The following is a 13,407-nucleotide window of genomic DNA, read 5'->3' as shown; positions in this document are numbered from 1 at the left end:
TTAGAGGTTGCAGGATGCACTTTTGAGGTGCTGTGTCCCTGAAAGATCAGTAGACCCAGGTTCAAGCCTCGCCTACTCCAGTGGTTTGTCATCTGTCTGAGCAGTTTGCTACAAAAATATACATATTACAACGTTGTTTGCACTCATCACTGTAATGCACTCATTAGTGAACTCTGGTGGATAGGATAGTGAAGAACGTTTTGGTTTGCTTACCTTTATTGGTCAGTGCATTAAGTATAGGAGTTGAGAGGTCATGTTAAGGCTGTACAGGACATTGGTTAGGCCACCATTGGAATACTGCATGCAGTTCTGGTCTTCCTGCTGTAGAGACTTGAAAGGGTTCAGAAAAGATTTACAAAGATCTTGTCAGTGTTGGAGGGTTTGAGCTATCAGGAGAGGTTGAATAGACTGAAGCTATTTTCACTTGAGTGTTGGAGGGTGAGAGGTGACCTTATAGAGGTTTATAAAATCATGAGAGATATGGATAGGGTAAACAAAGTGTTTTCCTTGGAGTGGGGGACTCCAGAACGAGAAGGCATTGGCTTAAGATGAGAGGGAAAATATTTAAACGGGATCTAAGGGGCAACTTTTTCATGCAGAGGGAGATGCTTATATGGAATAAGCTGCCAGAGGAAGTGATGGAGCCTCGTACAATTATAGCATTTAAAAGGCATCTGGATGGGTTTAGAGGGATATGGGCCAAATGCTGGAAATGGGACTCCGTTTAGCTGGAATATCTGGTCAGCATGTAAGGTTGAACTGAAGGGTCTGTTTCCATGCTGTACATCTCTATGGCTCTCTAAAAAGGGGCAATGGTGGTATCCCCACCTTTGTGCCAGAAGGTTCAGATTCAAGTCTGTTGCAGATTGTGTGACAGAACATTTTGAGAAGGCCCAATAAAAAACTCTTTGGATAGCAATGCAATTTAAAGAGATCCCAAGGTAGTATTTCATAGAAAAGCAGGGAAATGAGCCAGTGTCCTGGCCATTACTGATCTCGCAATCAACATCCTAAGAGCTGATCATCTGGTTATTATTACTGTGATTGTGAGATCTTAATGTTTGTAAATTGGCAATTGTGTTAGTGGTGAATACAATTTCAAAGTAATTCATTGGCTGTAAAACACTTTTGGGTGTCAGATAATTGTGATGGCTCTTATATAAATCAAATCCATTTCTTCTTGATACATTAATATTGCCAAGTGTCAGTTTGAATCTGTGTCTACATCTGATCCAGACAGCCAAGGTAAAAGTCTCACCTGCTCTTGAGGAGTGTTAGAACATGCCTGAATAGGCTGACTTTACATTCCAATGTAATACTAAAAACAGCTGCACTGTGACATTATTAGGGGTGAGACGTTGAACTGAGACCTTGTCCTTACCTGACTAATGGCCATACAACTTATCATTTTAAGAGGGAACAGAAAAGTTTTGGCTATTCTGGTCAGTAATAATCCCTCACTCCTATCATTGAAAAGACAGTCTGCTTAGAGTCATAGAGATGTACAGCATGGAAACAGATCCTTCGGTCCAACCCGTTTATGCCAACCAGATATCCCAACACAATCTAGTCCCACTTGCCAGCACCCGGCCCATATCCCACCAAACCCCTCCTATTCATATACCCATCCAAATGCCTCTTAAATGTTGCAATTGTACCAGCCTCCACCACATCCTCTAACAGCTCATTCCATACACGTACCACCCTCTGCGTAAAAATGTTGCCCCTGAGGTCTCTTTTATATCTTTCCCTTCTCACCCTAAACCTATGCCCTCAAGTTCTGGACTCCGACCCCAGGGAAAAGACTTTGTCTATTTATCCTATCCATGCACCTCAATCTTGTAAACCTCTATAAGGTCACCCCTCAGCCTCTGACGCTCCAGGGAAAACAGCTCCAGCCTGTTCAGCCTCTCCCTATAACTCAAATCCTCTAACCCTGGCAACATTCTTGTAAATCTTTTCTGAACCCTTTCAAGTTTCACAATATCTTTCCGATAGGAAGGAGACCAGAATCGCATGCAATATTCCAACAGTGACCTAACCAATGTCCTGTACAACCGCAACATGACCTCCCAACTCCTGTACTCAATACTCTGACCAATAAAGGAAAGCATACCAAACGCCTTCTTCACTATCCTATGTACCCGCGACTCCACTTTCAAGGAGCTATGAACCTGCACTCCAAGGTCTCTGTTCAGCAACACTCCCTAGGAGCTTAGCATTAAGTGTATAAATCCTGCTAAGATTTGCTTTTCCAAAATGCAATGCCTTGCATTTATCTGAATGAAACTCCATCTGCCACTTCTCAGCCCATTGGTCCAGATCCTGTTGTAATTATTATTACTTGTGCAAGCTTACGGTGCACAAGTGGTCTGCTGTGATTCCCTAGACTATAAAACAGCAGGCCATTGATTGTTATGTGTTTTGGGATTTCGTAGTATCTTAGAATTCCATACTGACCCTCCAAAGAGCATTCCACCCAGACCCACTTCACTCCCCTAACTCTGCATTTCCCATGGCTGATCTAGCTTGCACATCCCTAAACATAATGGGGCAATTAACAATGGCAAAATCCACCAAACCTGAAAAATAATTGGACTGTGGGAGGGAGCCACAACACTCAGGAAATCCACACAGTCATCAGGAGAATGTGCAAACTCCACATAGACAGTTACCCGAAGTTGGAATCAAACCCCAGTTCCTGACATTATTAAATGACAGCACTAACCAGAACTACCCTGCTACCTCTGAGCTCCTGAACGGTGCTCTATAAATGCAACACCTTTCTTTGTGATTTCTTTACCCTTCTGAGGGACAACTGACTATTCAGGAATGAAAGGCACCAGATTGAACCAGCTCCTATTCTCATCTGCCAGCAAGAACCACTGCACTGAAAGTGGACTGAGATCCAGTACTAATTTTCTGCAGTTCCCACAGCATACTACAGGAAGTACCATTTTTGAAAATGAATTACATCCATAAATACTTAATGATAGTAAATATATATTTTTTCCATTTGATGGTTTATATCATAAAATAATCACAATAACACCAAAGTACACTGAATTACAATAATTTACAGTTAATCATAAATTAATTAAATATTGATTAGAGTTATTTAATCACTGAAATGTGGGTCAGCTTATCACTGTATATAACAGATCGTTAATAATAAATTAACAGTTGTCTTAAACCAGTATAGTACAATGATGTTTTAAATGACCACTCACATGGATATAGAGGCCAATTACCCATTCAGCATGGTGTGCATAATGTAAAATAACACAAGACCCTAAATGTAATATGGTTCCTGTTAAGTCCCTCAGGCCTTGCTACCTCAGTAAGCTTTGAAAGAAGAACTCTTTGTGTCATAAATCTAATAATTAAACACAGCAAGCAGGTGCAATCCTAATGAAATAGTTAGACTGTAGTATTCAATGTTGCCTATACTGCCTTCTCCTATATTTAACATTGAAATTGGCTATGCAGAAACAGACTGTAAATGGTTGAATATTAAAATGTGTTGATAGTCTTTTCTCTTAGACAGTTGTTTGGCATTGGAATTCCCTTCCTCAAAAGGGTGTGGTTTAAAATATTTAAAGCAGAAGTAGATGAATTATTGATTAAAATTATCAAGGATATGCAGGAATGTAGAGTTCAGGTTAAAATCAGATCAGCTGTGATCTTATTGAATGGCAGATGCAGTGGCCTATTCTTGTTCCTCGTTTATAGAATGAAAAGCTATGCATAGACAGGGATGTGATAGATTTATTTCTAACCTCATCAAATACCTGAAAACAAGAATGCTGACAGTAAAAAGGTTAAAGTTGAGGGGATTTTTCATGAGATGTAATAGGATAGTGGCCAGTTGTGACAACAGCAAACAAATACACTGCTTTCAAACATCACTTCATTTCTGTTACTTTAGTGGAGGGTTAATGGGTGTTAAAATAATGGATAGAGGAATGTTAGATTAACAAATGAAGCATTTGTTTGTTATCGCCAATGATCATTATTGATTAATGATTCTAAGCAAATTAATGGTGAGCACTGGCAGGTTGTCTGTAACGGGCATCACAGTCATTTTTAACATTATCACTGTACCCAATGCTCTCACACATCCATGCGTCTGTCTCTGCATGATGCACGATCACCTACTTGGTCAACAGACATAAAATCATCTACCGAACCTATTTACTTATGAAAATACAAACTGAAAAACAACAGACAAAAAGTACTTCTTCTGCTTCATAGTAAGCAACATTAAGAAAGAACCTAGTGATTCATTCACTGGTTATGAATCTGCATAGACGTCCTTTACAACAGGAGTTGAGGTAATTGCAAAGCTGTTTTATATCACACCTTCAGCTTCAACACTTGTATGTTTTCAGTTCTGTTGTAATTGTTGGGGATCCTATGTCCTAGTGACAGCTATCATTTTGTGTCCAGTTCACTGAAGTTATCCAAAGATGACCAATTGTCACATTGTGGAGGTAGATGTATTATACAACCATTTTTTTCTCCACCCCCTTGCTGCCTTGTAAATATACAGACTGTTATGTCTGCTCTATTCAATTAAAAACATGTAAAAAAAATACAAGGCTTCTGACAAAATCCTTCAGAGCGTTCAGGCTCATCTTCCATCCTTGATCTCCATATCTCTTTCCCCATTCCTGCTTCTCTTACAGTCCAACAACAGAGCCATCATTGTTTGACAGCAGCTGGCATCTGATCCCTCCTGCCATCTTCTTGTTCTCTCCTGGCATCTCATGTGCCATCAATGGAAGAAGAAACAGAAGCTAAAGATGGCACCTTCTCTCAGGAAAAGAGTGAACTCGTTTTGGACAGCTCATCTCCTTCTCTCTCGATATAGTTCATTCCGAGTCTTTAAAAAGTGCTTTCGTTGAACAGTCTGGATGTTTGATGATGCAATTTTTCTGTAAAAGATTTTTCATAAAATTAATTTTATTCTAATCTATAAGCATGTTCTTGATATTCTTCATTTCTGCTCCTCACCCTACACAAATGTGGCGGACACTTGACTGTCCTCTGAAGTAGCCAAGCATTGCATTAATTTAACGCATTACGAAGAATTCAAAATTAATGAGGCCATCTAGTATCTTATCTAAGGGAATCAGGGATGTGAAATAATTGCTAGCACCATCCCCATTTGAAGGTCGATTAACATGAAGGAATTGAACTTCTCTTTTTGTGAATAAAATTTACCTTAAAATCTGTAACAGATGAGAATGGACAGTTCTCTGGTGTTGCGTTGTACTGGAGCTTATGGTTTGGTGTTGGGGTGGGTTTTGGTATTGTCTACCTGTATTTCCAGTTTGCTGTTGAACACTGCTGTCTCTTCTAAAAAAAATGAAAACAAAACATATTTCATTTTCTAATATAAAATTGTAGTATAATGTATTAACTGACAAGCCAGTTCCTAATACGAAATAGGTTATTTCACACTTCTTTTAAATATTAGCAACAATGGGCTGCAGACTAACTCTGCCAGGTTTTTAAGGCTTTTGGCATAGAATTGTGTAACTTCCTGAAAAACGGGCAATTATTTCACTACCATGCTCTTTCCCCATCTCTGGCAATCTTTCCCCCATTTTAACTAAAGATCCAATTGCCTTTTGAAACTTACTGCTACTACCAGCTTTGAGAAGTGCATTTCAGGTCACAACGACTTGCTATATAAAATAGAATTTTCCCCACCACCCCTCCCTGGCCTTTTGCAAATGATTTTATATCTATGTTCTCTGGTTGCCAACTTCCCTGCCTTTAGAAGCTGATTCTCCAAAGCATCTCTTTCAAAATCCTTTACAATTTTCAACATCACTATTGAATTACACATTGCCCTGTGCCCTGCTCTTCAATTACCACTAAACTCTGCATTTCTCTACAGTTTTGAAAATAATTCTTCCTTTGTCTTCACGTCCATCTCAAAAAGTGCATACCTGTGTAACAGGTTTACCATGTAACAAACACATTACCACAAACATTTGAAATAAAACAAAAGATGTTGTTCTGGAACCTGATCATTTCAGGTATGATCCCTGTGTCAACAACTTTTACAGTTTAGATCTGAAAGATTAACCCATTTCCTTTCTCAGATACTGATCAAACTGCCTTGCATGGCCACTATTCTGTTTTTGTACTTCTAACTTCCAGCTTCCTCAACATCTTAATTATTTTGAATATTTTTAAAGATATTTTCAAAGAACTTGTATTTGCATACAAGCCTTCCATGACCTCATAGTACTGCCCATCAAAGTGCCTTTGAGAGTTCCTGAAGCAAGGTAACTGGTGTAATGTAGGAAAGGTAGCTGTCAATTTGCAGACAACAGTAAAGATAAATGACTAGATAAACTGTTTTACTGATATTGGTCGAGGGATAAATATTAGCCAGAACACTAGGGAAAACAACCTATCTCCTTTCTAAAATAAAGCTATAGGACATCCGGCTGGAGCAGCAAAGAGATCTTCTTTCAAATTTCCATTCCAAAAGATGACACCACTGATAGTGCTGCACACACACACTGCCACCCAGAACTGCATTGGAGGGTCAACTTGGACTTTGGCATCACATCACTTGCGGCAGTGGCTCAGGGTGTGGCATGGTGGCTCAGTGTGACTCAGGGTGCGGCTCAGTGGCTCAGGTTGAGGCATGGTAGCTCAGTGGTTAGCACTGCTACCTCACAGTGCCAGGGACCCGGGTTTGATTCCAACCTCAAGTGACTGTGTGGAGTTTGCTCATTCTCTCCACGTCTGTGTAGGTTTCCTCTGGGTGTTCCGGTTTCTTCCCACAATCCAAATATATGCAGGTTAGGGGAACTGGCCATCCTAAATTGCCCATTGATCAGGGTAAATATAGGACAATAGGGTAGAAGAATGGTTCTGGGTAGGTTACTCTTCGGAGGGTCAGTGTGGACTTGTTGGGTCGAAGGGCCTGTTTCCATACTGTAGGGATTCTATGACCTACGATGACTGGAGTGAGACGTACATGATTCAGAGGCAAGAGGCCTACCCACTAAGGTATGGCTGTCATTTCTGTGTCTTGTCCCTCTCTTGACACAATAGGCACATAACGGAGCTGAAGTCATTGATCGAAGGCTACAGCTTGGGTAAGTGTTCTGTTTGCAATCTTTTAAAACTGAGAAACAGTGAGTACAAATGGCCTTTTCAATGAGATTGGGCTTGCTTTCCAATTTCCCTTGCCAGCATGGTCCCCTGGGTGAAGCTTCTAGTGTCTAGTGTAGACTGTCATAACGGGAAGGCAAGTCTCCCTTGGGCCACTTTGTAATATACTGTTACTGCACTGAGCTGGCTAACTATTCGGTTACAGGTTTGAAACTGTACACAAAATCCCCTGCAGTGTGCTAATTAATCTTGATAACTTACGAGCTGTCCAAGTGGCAAAACTTAGAACACGTTCCGTCCTTGGAATTTGCACATTCGCACCTTGGAGTTGATCTTTTGCGGCGTGTTGCTGGACTTCCTAAACCGTAAGGTGTGGTTCTCCTGTTAAGAAAACAGATAGCTGTTATTACCAAAGAAACTCTTTACGACATCATAACACACACAAAGACCTATCATCAAAGGAAATTCAAAATCTTTAGGCTAGTTTATTGGTCCTTATTGATTTTGTGATAACTGGTTTGAAGGGTGGCAGCGCTCAACAACATTTGAAAACACATGCCATCTTTATGTATAATAACTAACGTGCTACAGTCAGCATACTGTCCCCTTCAAATTAATGATGGCTGATTAGTGATTGTGGAATATAATTGCTAGGGCAGGTATGCGTTATCACCCTAAAAAAAAATTTAAATTCATAACTTTCTTTCGTGATCTGATTTTGATTACAGTGCCCCTTATGGGCTGTCTGCCCTAATTATGTTTAACTGGGTTTTTAAAAATAGAATATAATGACTTACTGGCACCAATTTAGCTGCATACTTAAAGAGATAAAGAAATATGCAAATATTCAAAATTCAAAACACTGGAGATCATAGAAAAATAGAGCTGAGTCCATCATTAACTGGGCAATGTTAGTGTTATAACAAGCTCTCTATAAAGCACTTTCAAGGTGTTAAACATCCTTAGCATATTGAGATATGCCAAGGCACTTAATCAGACAACTGCCACTGATGTAATGACATTAATATTAGGATAGATGACCAAAAGCTTGGTGAAAGAGCTAAGTTTAAATAGGAATATAAAGGAGCAGAGACGGTAATGAGGAAGGAGATTTAGGAAGGGAATCAAACAGCACAAATGTCAATGTGATGAAGAATCTGAAATTGCAGAGTCACAGAGATCCTGGAAGGTTGGAGATGGTTACAGAAATTGTAAGGTGCAAGAATATGACATTGTCCAATTTTTGGTAATACATTAAAATCCAGTTTATACATTAACTGACTTGAATTTCAAGTGCAGTTTAAATGCACCCAACCACAGCACTTGTCATGCGTTTTCAATAAGCCCTAATTCAATGTTGGGTGGATCTGGTTTAAAGTTATTGCACACCCAAATGCATAAGTAAGGCATGACAAAGTATGAAGATTAACTGGCACCTCAAGATAGCACCTTATCTCATCTTAAAGCACCCACAATGGATTAGTTTTTGATTTAATTCTGGAGGTGAAATTGAAATGCAGGAGGTAATTCTAGTTATTGAAGACTGGTGCGGAAGCTCACTCAAAATGCTGGAAGTACTCTGCAGGTCAGGCAGAGAGAGCAGAGTGAGAACACTAATGAATATTTCAAGTTGGTGACTTCTCATCAGAACTGAAAATTAATGATCTGGCCATATCTGGCAAGGTATTCAAGCAAGATGCTTCCAAAATGGGTGTTGCAATGAGGTCACTGAGGTCATATTTGAGGCCACAAACTGCCCCATCTCTGAAGCAGCCATGGCAACTGTAAATGCTGCCAAAAAGCATTGGATGGATGGTCAGCGTATATCAAAAATCACTTGCAGAAAGAAATGCAGACTTCAAGCTGACCCTCCTAGAACTGGCAGTGAAACAGTGAATTTCCTTTAGTTTTGATGTTTGATCACTCTCACCTCTTCTTTAACCAGGGCTGCCCTCTTTTCAGTTGGGATTTCTGTTTATCTGTCATCTCTAACTTTGTTCCAGTCCTGATGAAGGGTCATGAACTTGAAACATTAACGCTACCCTCCAACCCCCTTCACAGTTGTCCAGCGTTTTCTGGCTTTCTATTTGGGATTCCTGATTTCTGCTGTACTCACCCTGGTGTATTCACCCAGATAATGTCCTTGTGGCAGAAGTAGATGCACTCTTTGTCTCTCAGATTATTACATGAGCAGCGCTTCTCTCTCCTCAGATACTGACTGCTGGCCTCGCTGGACCATGGCAAGCGGAAACCACAACCTAGAGCACCAAAAGTTGACATGTTAACCAACAGAAACATCTACAGAATTCAAACGGGGTGGTGGACTCTCTCTCTCTCCCCCCTGGAAAATCTGCCCGTGCCTTTGCACTACGCGCGTTGCAATTGTTACATAAATTACAATTAAATTCAAACAATCGATTGTCTCTCTGCCTGTTTTTTTTCAATTTATTTTGTATCGTCGCGCCCTGCTGCTCTGATCTTTCGATTGAGCAGATTCGGAAAAAAAGCTGGAAACCCAGGCAACCGCGACGGAGGACAAAGATTCACCGTTGCATTCATTGGATGGATTTTTATTTTGCAAAAGCGTTATTCTGTTAAGGAAATGGTTGCTTAAAAATAAACTCGGGTAGACCACTCCAGCGCCCGATTTCTGATAAATGCACAAAACGATACTGATCAGAGAGCAATTTACCGAAATGTCTACCATCTCCCATTTGCAGCACTGCGGTTCCAGGTTGGGTAGTGAGAATCCAGAAGCAGGGACCATGATACTGACTGTGTCAATGATAACAGCTAGTGCCTGCCTCCATTCAAAATCGTGTGCCCAGTGCTGGCACTTATCAGTGCAAACCCTGGCAACACTGTGCAATTAAAACCCGTCCCGGGGTGACCACAGAATCATGCACAAATCTGCAAACATACCGACAAGTCTTATAGGTTACAGCGCAACAACCACACGGTACACGCGACAGATCCAAACTTTATATTGAAACGTTTTATTTACAAACACGTACCATTTTCCAACAAAATAAGAGCGGTGGCCAGGGTAAATAATCCTTTCAAACTGCAGCCCATCTTTTTGTCGCGCAGGGTCTGGTTTAGAGACTAAGTCCTGCGTTGCTGTGTCGTTTGCATTAACAAGCGAAGCGCTCTGCAGACACCGCGCTGTGTGTCTGAGCGCCTGGCGTCTTACCTTATTTATACAGCTGACGCAGAGTCAAGACAACACCTACAGCCGCATCTCAGCGCTTGAGGATCCAGGGTGGTCAGAGGCAGTCACACAGCATTCAAATTCACCCTCGCACCAACCACATACCACAGCATGGCGATCATGCACGAAACCAGACTTATGTTTTTTTTTCGATTTACGCGGGTGAGTTAATCCCCGCTTAAAGAAATGCCATTTTTGGTTAAAAGGGAGAGAAAGAGGAAGTTGCATTGGCCCACACCCTGCATTCTAGAAATTTACCCCCAGCTGAAACCCACGTTCCTTTGATACACTTCATCTGGCGGTTTGAAGTTTAACTTTTGAAGTCACTCATTCACTCAAATAAAGTCATAACATGCCATCGTCTCCAGTCACACGAGTTTTTTTTCTTTTTTAAAAAAAGCCGATTACAAGAGAAAACATGGACCACTTTATTTGTGACATTAAGGGACTAAACGTGTAGCCTCATAAAAATAAAGAAGTGTTTCTTTAGACCACCCCCCACCGCCATCTCCCTCTCCAAACCAACCTTTTCCTTCATTCTTCAAAATTAGCTTCTCAGTGAGGCTCTAGGCGGTTTTTGAGAGAGTCGCTGACTCATGTTTACCCCACCTTTCCAATGTCAGAGGAGAAAACAACCGAAATTAAAGTGACGAGCAGCTAACAGCAATGATAGAAATGCTGAAGAAGGGTCACTGGACGGAACCATGAACTCGGCCTTCTTTTCACAGATGCTGCCAGACTTAGAGTCATAACAGTATGGAAACGAAGTCTCAGCTCAAACTAGTCCATGCTGACCAAGTTTCTCACTTGCCTGATTTGGCCCATAACCCTCCAAATTATTCACGTACCTGTCCAAATGTCTCTTAAATGTTGGAATTACCTGCATCCACCACTTCCCCTGGCAGTTTATTCCAATTGCTGAACCCTTCCAGTAATTTATATTTTTTTGTCCCAAACTTTCAGCATCTGTAGCTCTTTGTTTTATTCATTGCAACACTAATGCTGACTGCCAACCTTTTGGTTCAGTTTGGTAGCACCTTCAGTTCTGAAAATCCTTGACCTGAAATGTTAACACTGTTGTTCTCTCCTCAATGTCGCCAGACCTGCTGAGTAGTTTCAGCATTTTCTGTTTTTGTTTTAGTCTTCCAGCATCTGCTGTATTTGAGTTTTGAATAATTAGGACCTTTTCATTGGAACAGACCAGTATAAAGGAAGATGTAATGGAAGAGTTTTGAATTGTGAAAGGATGGGCCAGAATGAAGAGCTAGCTCTTTTCAGTGAGAGATCAGGAGTTAATGAGCAGGGACTGTCATGGGATCATAAGACGGCAGCTATGCGTAAAGTTGCTTATTTCAACTGACTGTAAAAATGGATGACACCGACACACAATGGCAGCAGAGTGTACCATCTAGAGGATACACTGCCACATCTCACCAAGGTTCCTTTGGCAGCCACGTCTAGACTTATGGCTTAGAAGGACAAGGGCAACAGATACCTGGGAACATCATCCTCTGTAAGTTTCTCTCCAAGCCACACACCATTCTGACTCAGAATTATGTCACCATTCTTTCACTGTTATGAGTCAAAACCAAGGAATTCTCTTCCTAACATGGACTGCAGCAGTTTACAAAGGTGGCACAATGTCACCTCCTCTAAAGCAATTTGGTATAAGCAATAAATGCTAGCCTAGTCAGCGATCTCCACATCCAATGAAAGAATATATGAAACAATAGGCCAGATTGGGGAAAAAAAAGGCCTTCAGAATATGAGCATGGGGGAAGCATGAGCTTTGGATTATTGGTCAAGTGAAGGAAAGTTGGACTGAACTGAAATGTGCAGGAGCCTTTGGTGTTATTTTCTCATTTGCAGTTCATATCTTGGTGAGTGAGATCCAGGGTTCACCATAGGCTGAAGCAACATTTCTCACACAGTCTTCTGCTGTTCGATGCCTCTCTTGCAGAATCCCTCATAGAAGTGGGGGTGGCTCAGTGGTGAGCACTGCTGCCCCACAGTGCCATGGACCCAGGTTTGATTCCAGCCTCATGTGACTGTCTGTGTGAAATTTGTGCATTTCTCACATAGTCTTCTGCTGTTCGGTGCCTTTCTTGCGGAATCCATCATATGGGGGCATGATGGCTAGCACTGCTGCCTCACAACACCAGGGTCCCAGGTTCAATTCCAGCCTCGGACAACTGTCTGTGTGGAGTTTGCACATTCTCCCCATATCTGCTAGGTTTCCTTCAGGTGCTCCGGTTTTGTCCCACACTCCAAAGATATGCAGGTCAGGTGAATTGGCCGTGCTAAATTGTCCATAGTGTTAGGTGCATTAGTCAGAGGGAAATGGGTCTGGGTGGGTTACTCTTCAGAGGTCGGTGTGGACTGGTTGGGCTGAAGAGCCTGTTTCCACACTGGAGGGAATCTAGTCTAATCTCAGTTGCCCATAGTGTTCAGGGATGTGTAGGTTAGGTGCATTAGTCAGGATTAAATGTATGGGGATGGGTCTGGGTGGGTTACTCTTCAGAGTGTCGGTGTGGACTTGATGGGCCAAAAGACCTGTTTCCACACTGTAGGGATTCTATGATGAAGTGGAAATGCAACCTTTTGTCATTCACACCTTTGACATAAGGCTCAGATGCACATCACTTTCAACACTACAAGCCAGGTCCCCATACTGTCCTTTACTACAGTATCACTGAATATCCCCAAATCCCCGGTATCTGCAGCCCAGAAGAAAGGCAAGCTAGCTCCTCACTTTGTGGACAGGGATGTGAAAGTGTTGTTGAAGAGGAGGTAAGTCGTTTTCCCAATGGACCACCACAGGAGACACAGACACATTTCACCAGACACAGCCTCACCACAGATTGCAGTTTGTGACAGTGCTGTGTCCCAGGTTATAGGGAACCCCCACCTGTGTAGTTAGAAGGTCAATGATCATCGAGTTATAGAGTCATACAGCATGGAAACAGGCCCTTGAGTCCAACCAGTTCATGCTGACCTTAATCTCATACTGCCTGCTTCTGGTCCATTTTCCTTCAAATCTTTCTTATTCATGC

The 13,407-nt window shown here is 41.5% G+C and overlaps 1 protein-coding gene across 1 annotated transcript; it reads right to left on the bottom strand.

Moving 5' to 3' along the window:
- Positions 1–3,061: 3,061 nt before the first annotated feature.
- LOC132829963 (endothelin-2-like) lies at positions 3,062–10,311 on the bottom strand. Its single transcript, XM_060847394.1, has 5 exons — positions 10,158–10,311; positions 9,260–9,401; positions 7,405–7,524; positions 5,227–5,361; positions 3,062–4,937 (listed from the first exon to the last, which is right to left on the bottom strand). The coding sequence occupies exons 1-5, from the start codon at positions 10,216–10,218 to the stop codon at positions 4,850–4,852; spliced, it is 546 nt and encodes a 181-aa protein (XP_060703377.1). The 5' UTR covers positions 10,219–10,311; the 3' UTR covers positions 3,062–4,849.
- Between the last annotated feature and the right edge of the window lie 3,096 nt (positions 10,312–13,407).

Source organism: Hemiscyllium ocellatum, chromosome 30, assembly GCF_020745735.1.
Source record: "Hemiscyllium ocellatum isolate sHemOce1 chromosome 30, sHemOce1.pat.X.cur, whole genome shotgun sequence".
NCBI classification, from domain to species: Eukaryota; Metazoa; Chordata; class Chondrichthyes; order Orectolobiformes; family Hemiscylliidae; genus Hemiscyllium; species Hemiscyllium ocellatum.
Note: the sequence above shows the minus strand (reverse complement) of the source record. Positions and strands in the feature narration are given on the sequence as shown.

What these genes read in the sequence shown, in the direction of transcription:
- LOC132829963 (XM_060847394.1), bottom strand. Translation starts at nt 10,218, where the DNA reads ATGGGCTGCAGTTTGAAAGGATTATTTACCCTGGCCACCGCTCTTATT. An exon ending in TCTTATTTTGTTGGAAAATG is followed by an intron (nt 9,402 to 10,157) that starts GTACGTGTTTGT and finishes TTGGTGCTCTAG; the next exon opens with GTTGTGGTTTCCGCTTGCCA. An exon ending in CATCTGTTACAGATTTTAAG is followed by an intron (nt 4,938 to 5,226) that starts GTAAATTTTATT and finishes AATCTTTTACAG; the next exon opens with AAAAATTGCATCATCAAACA.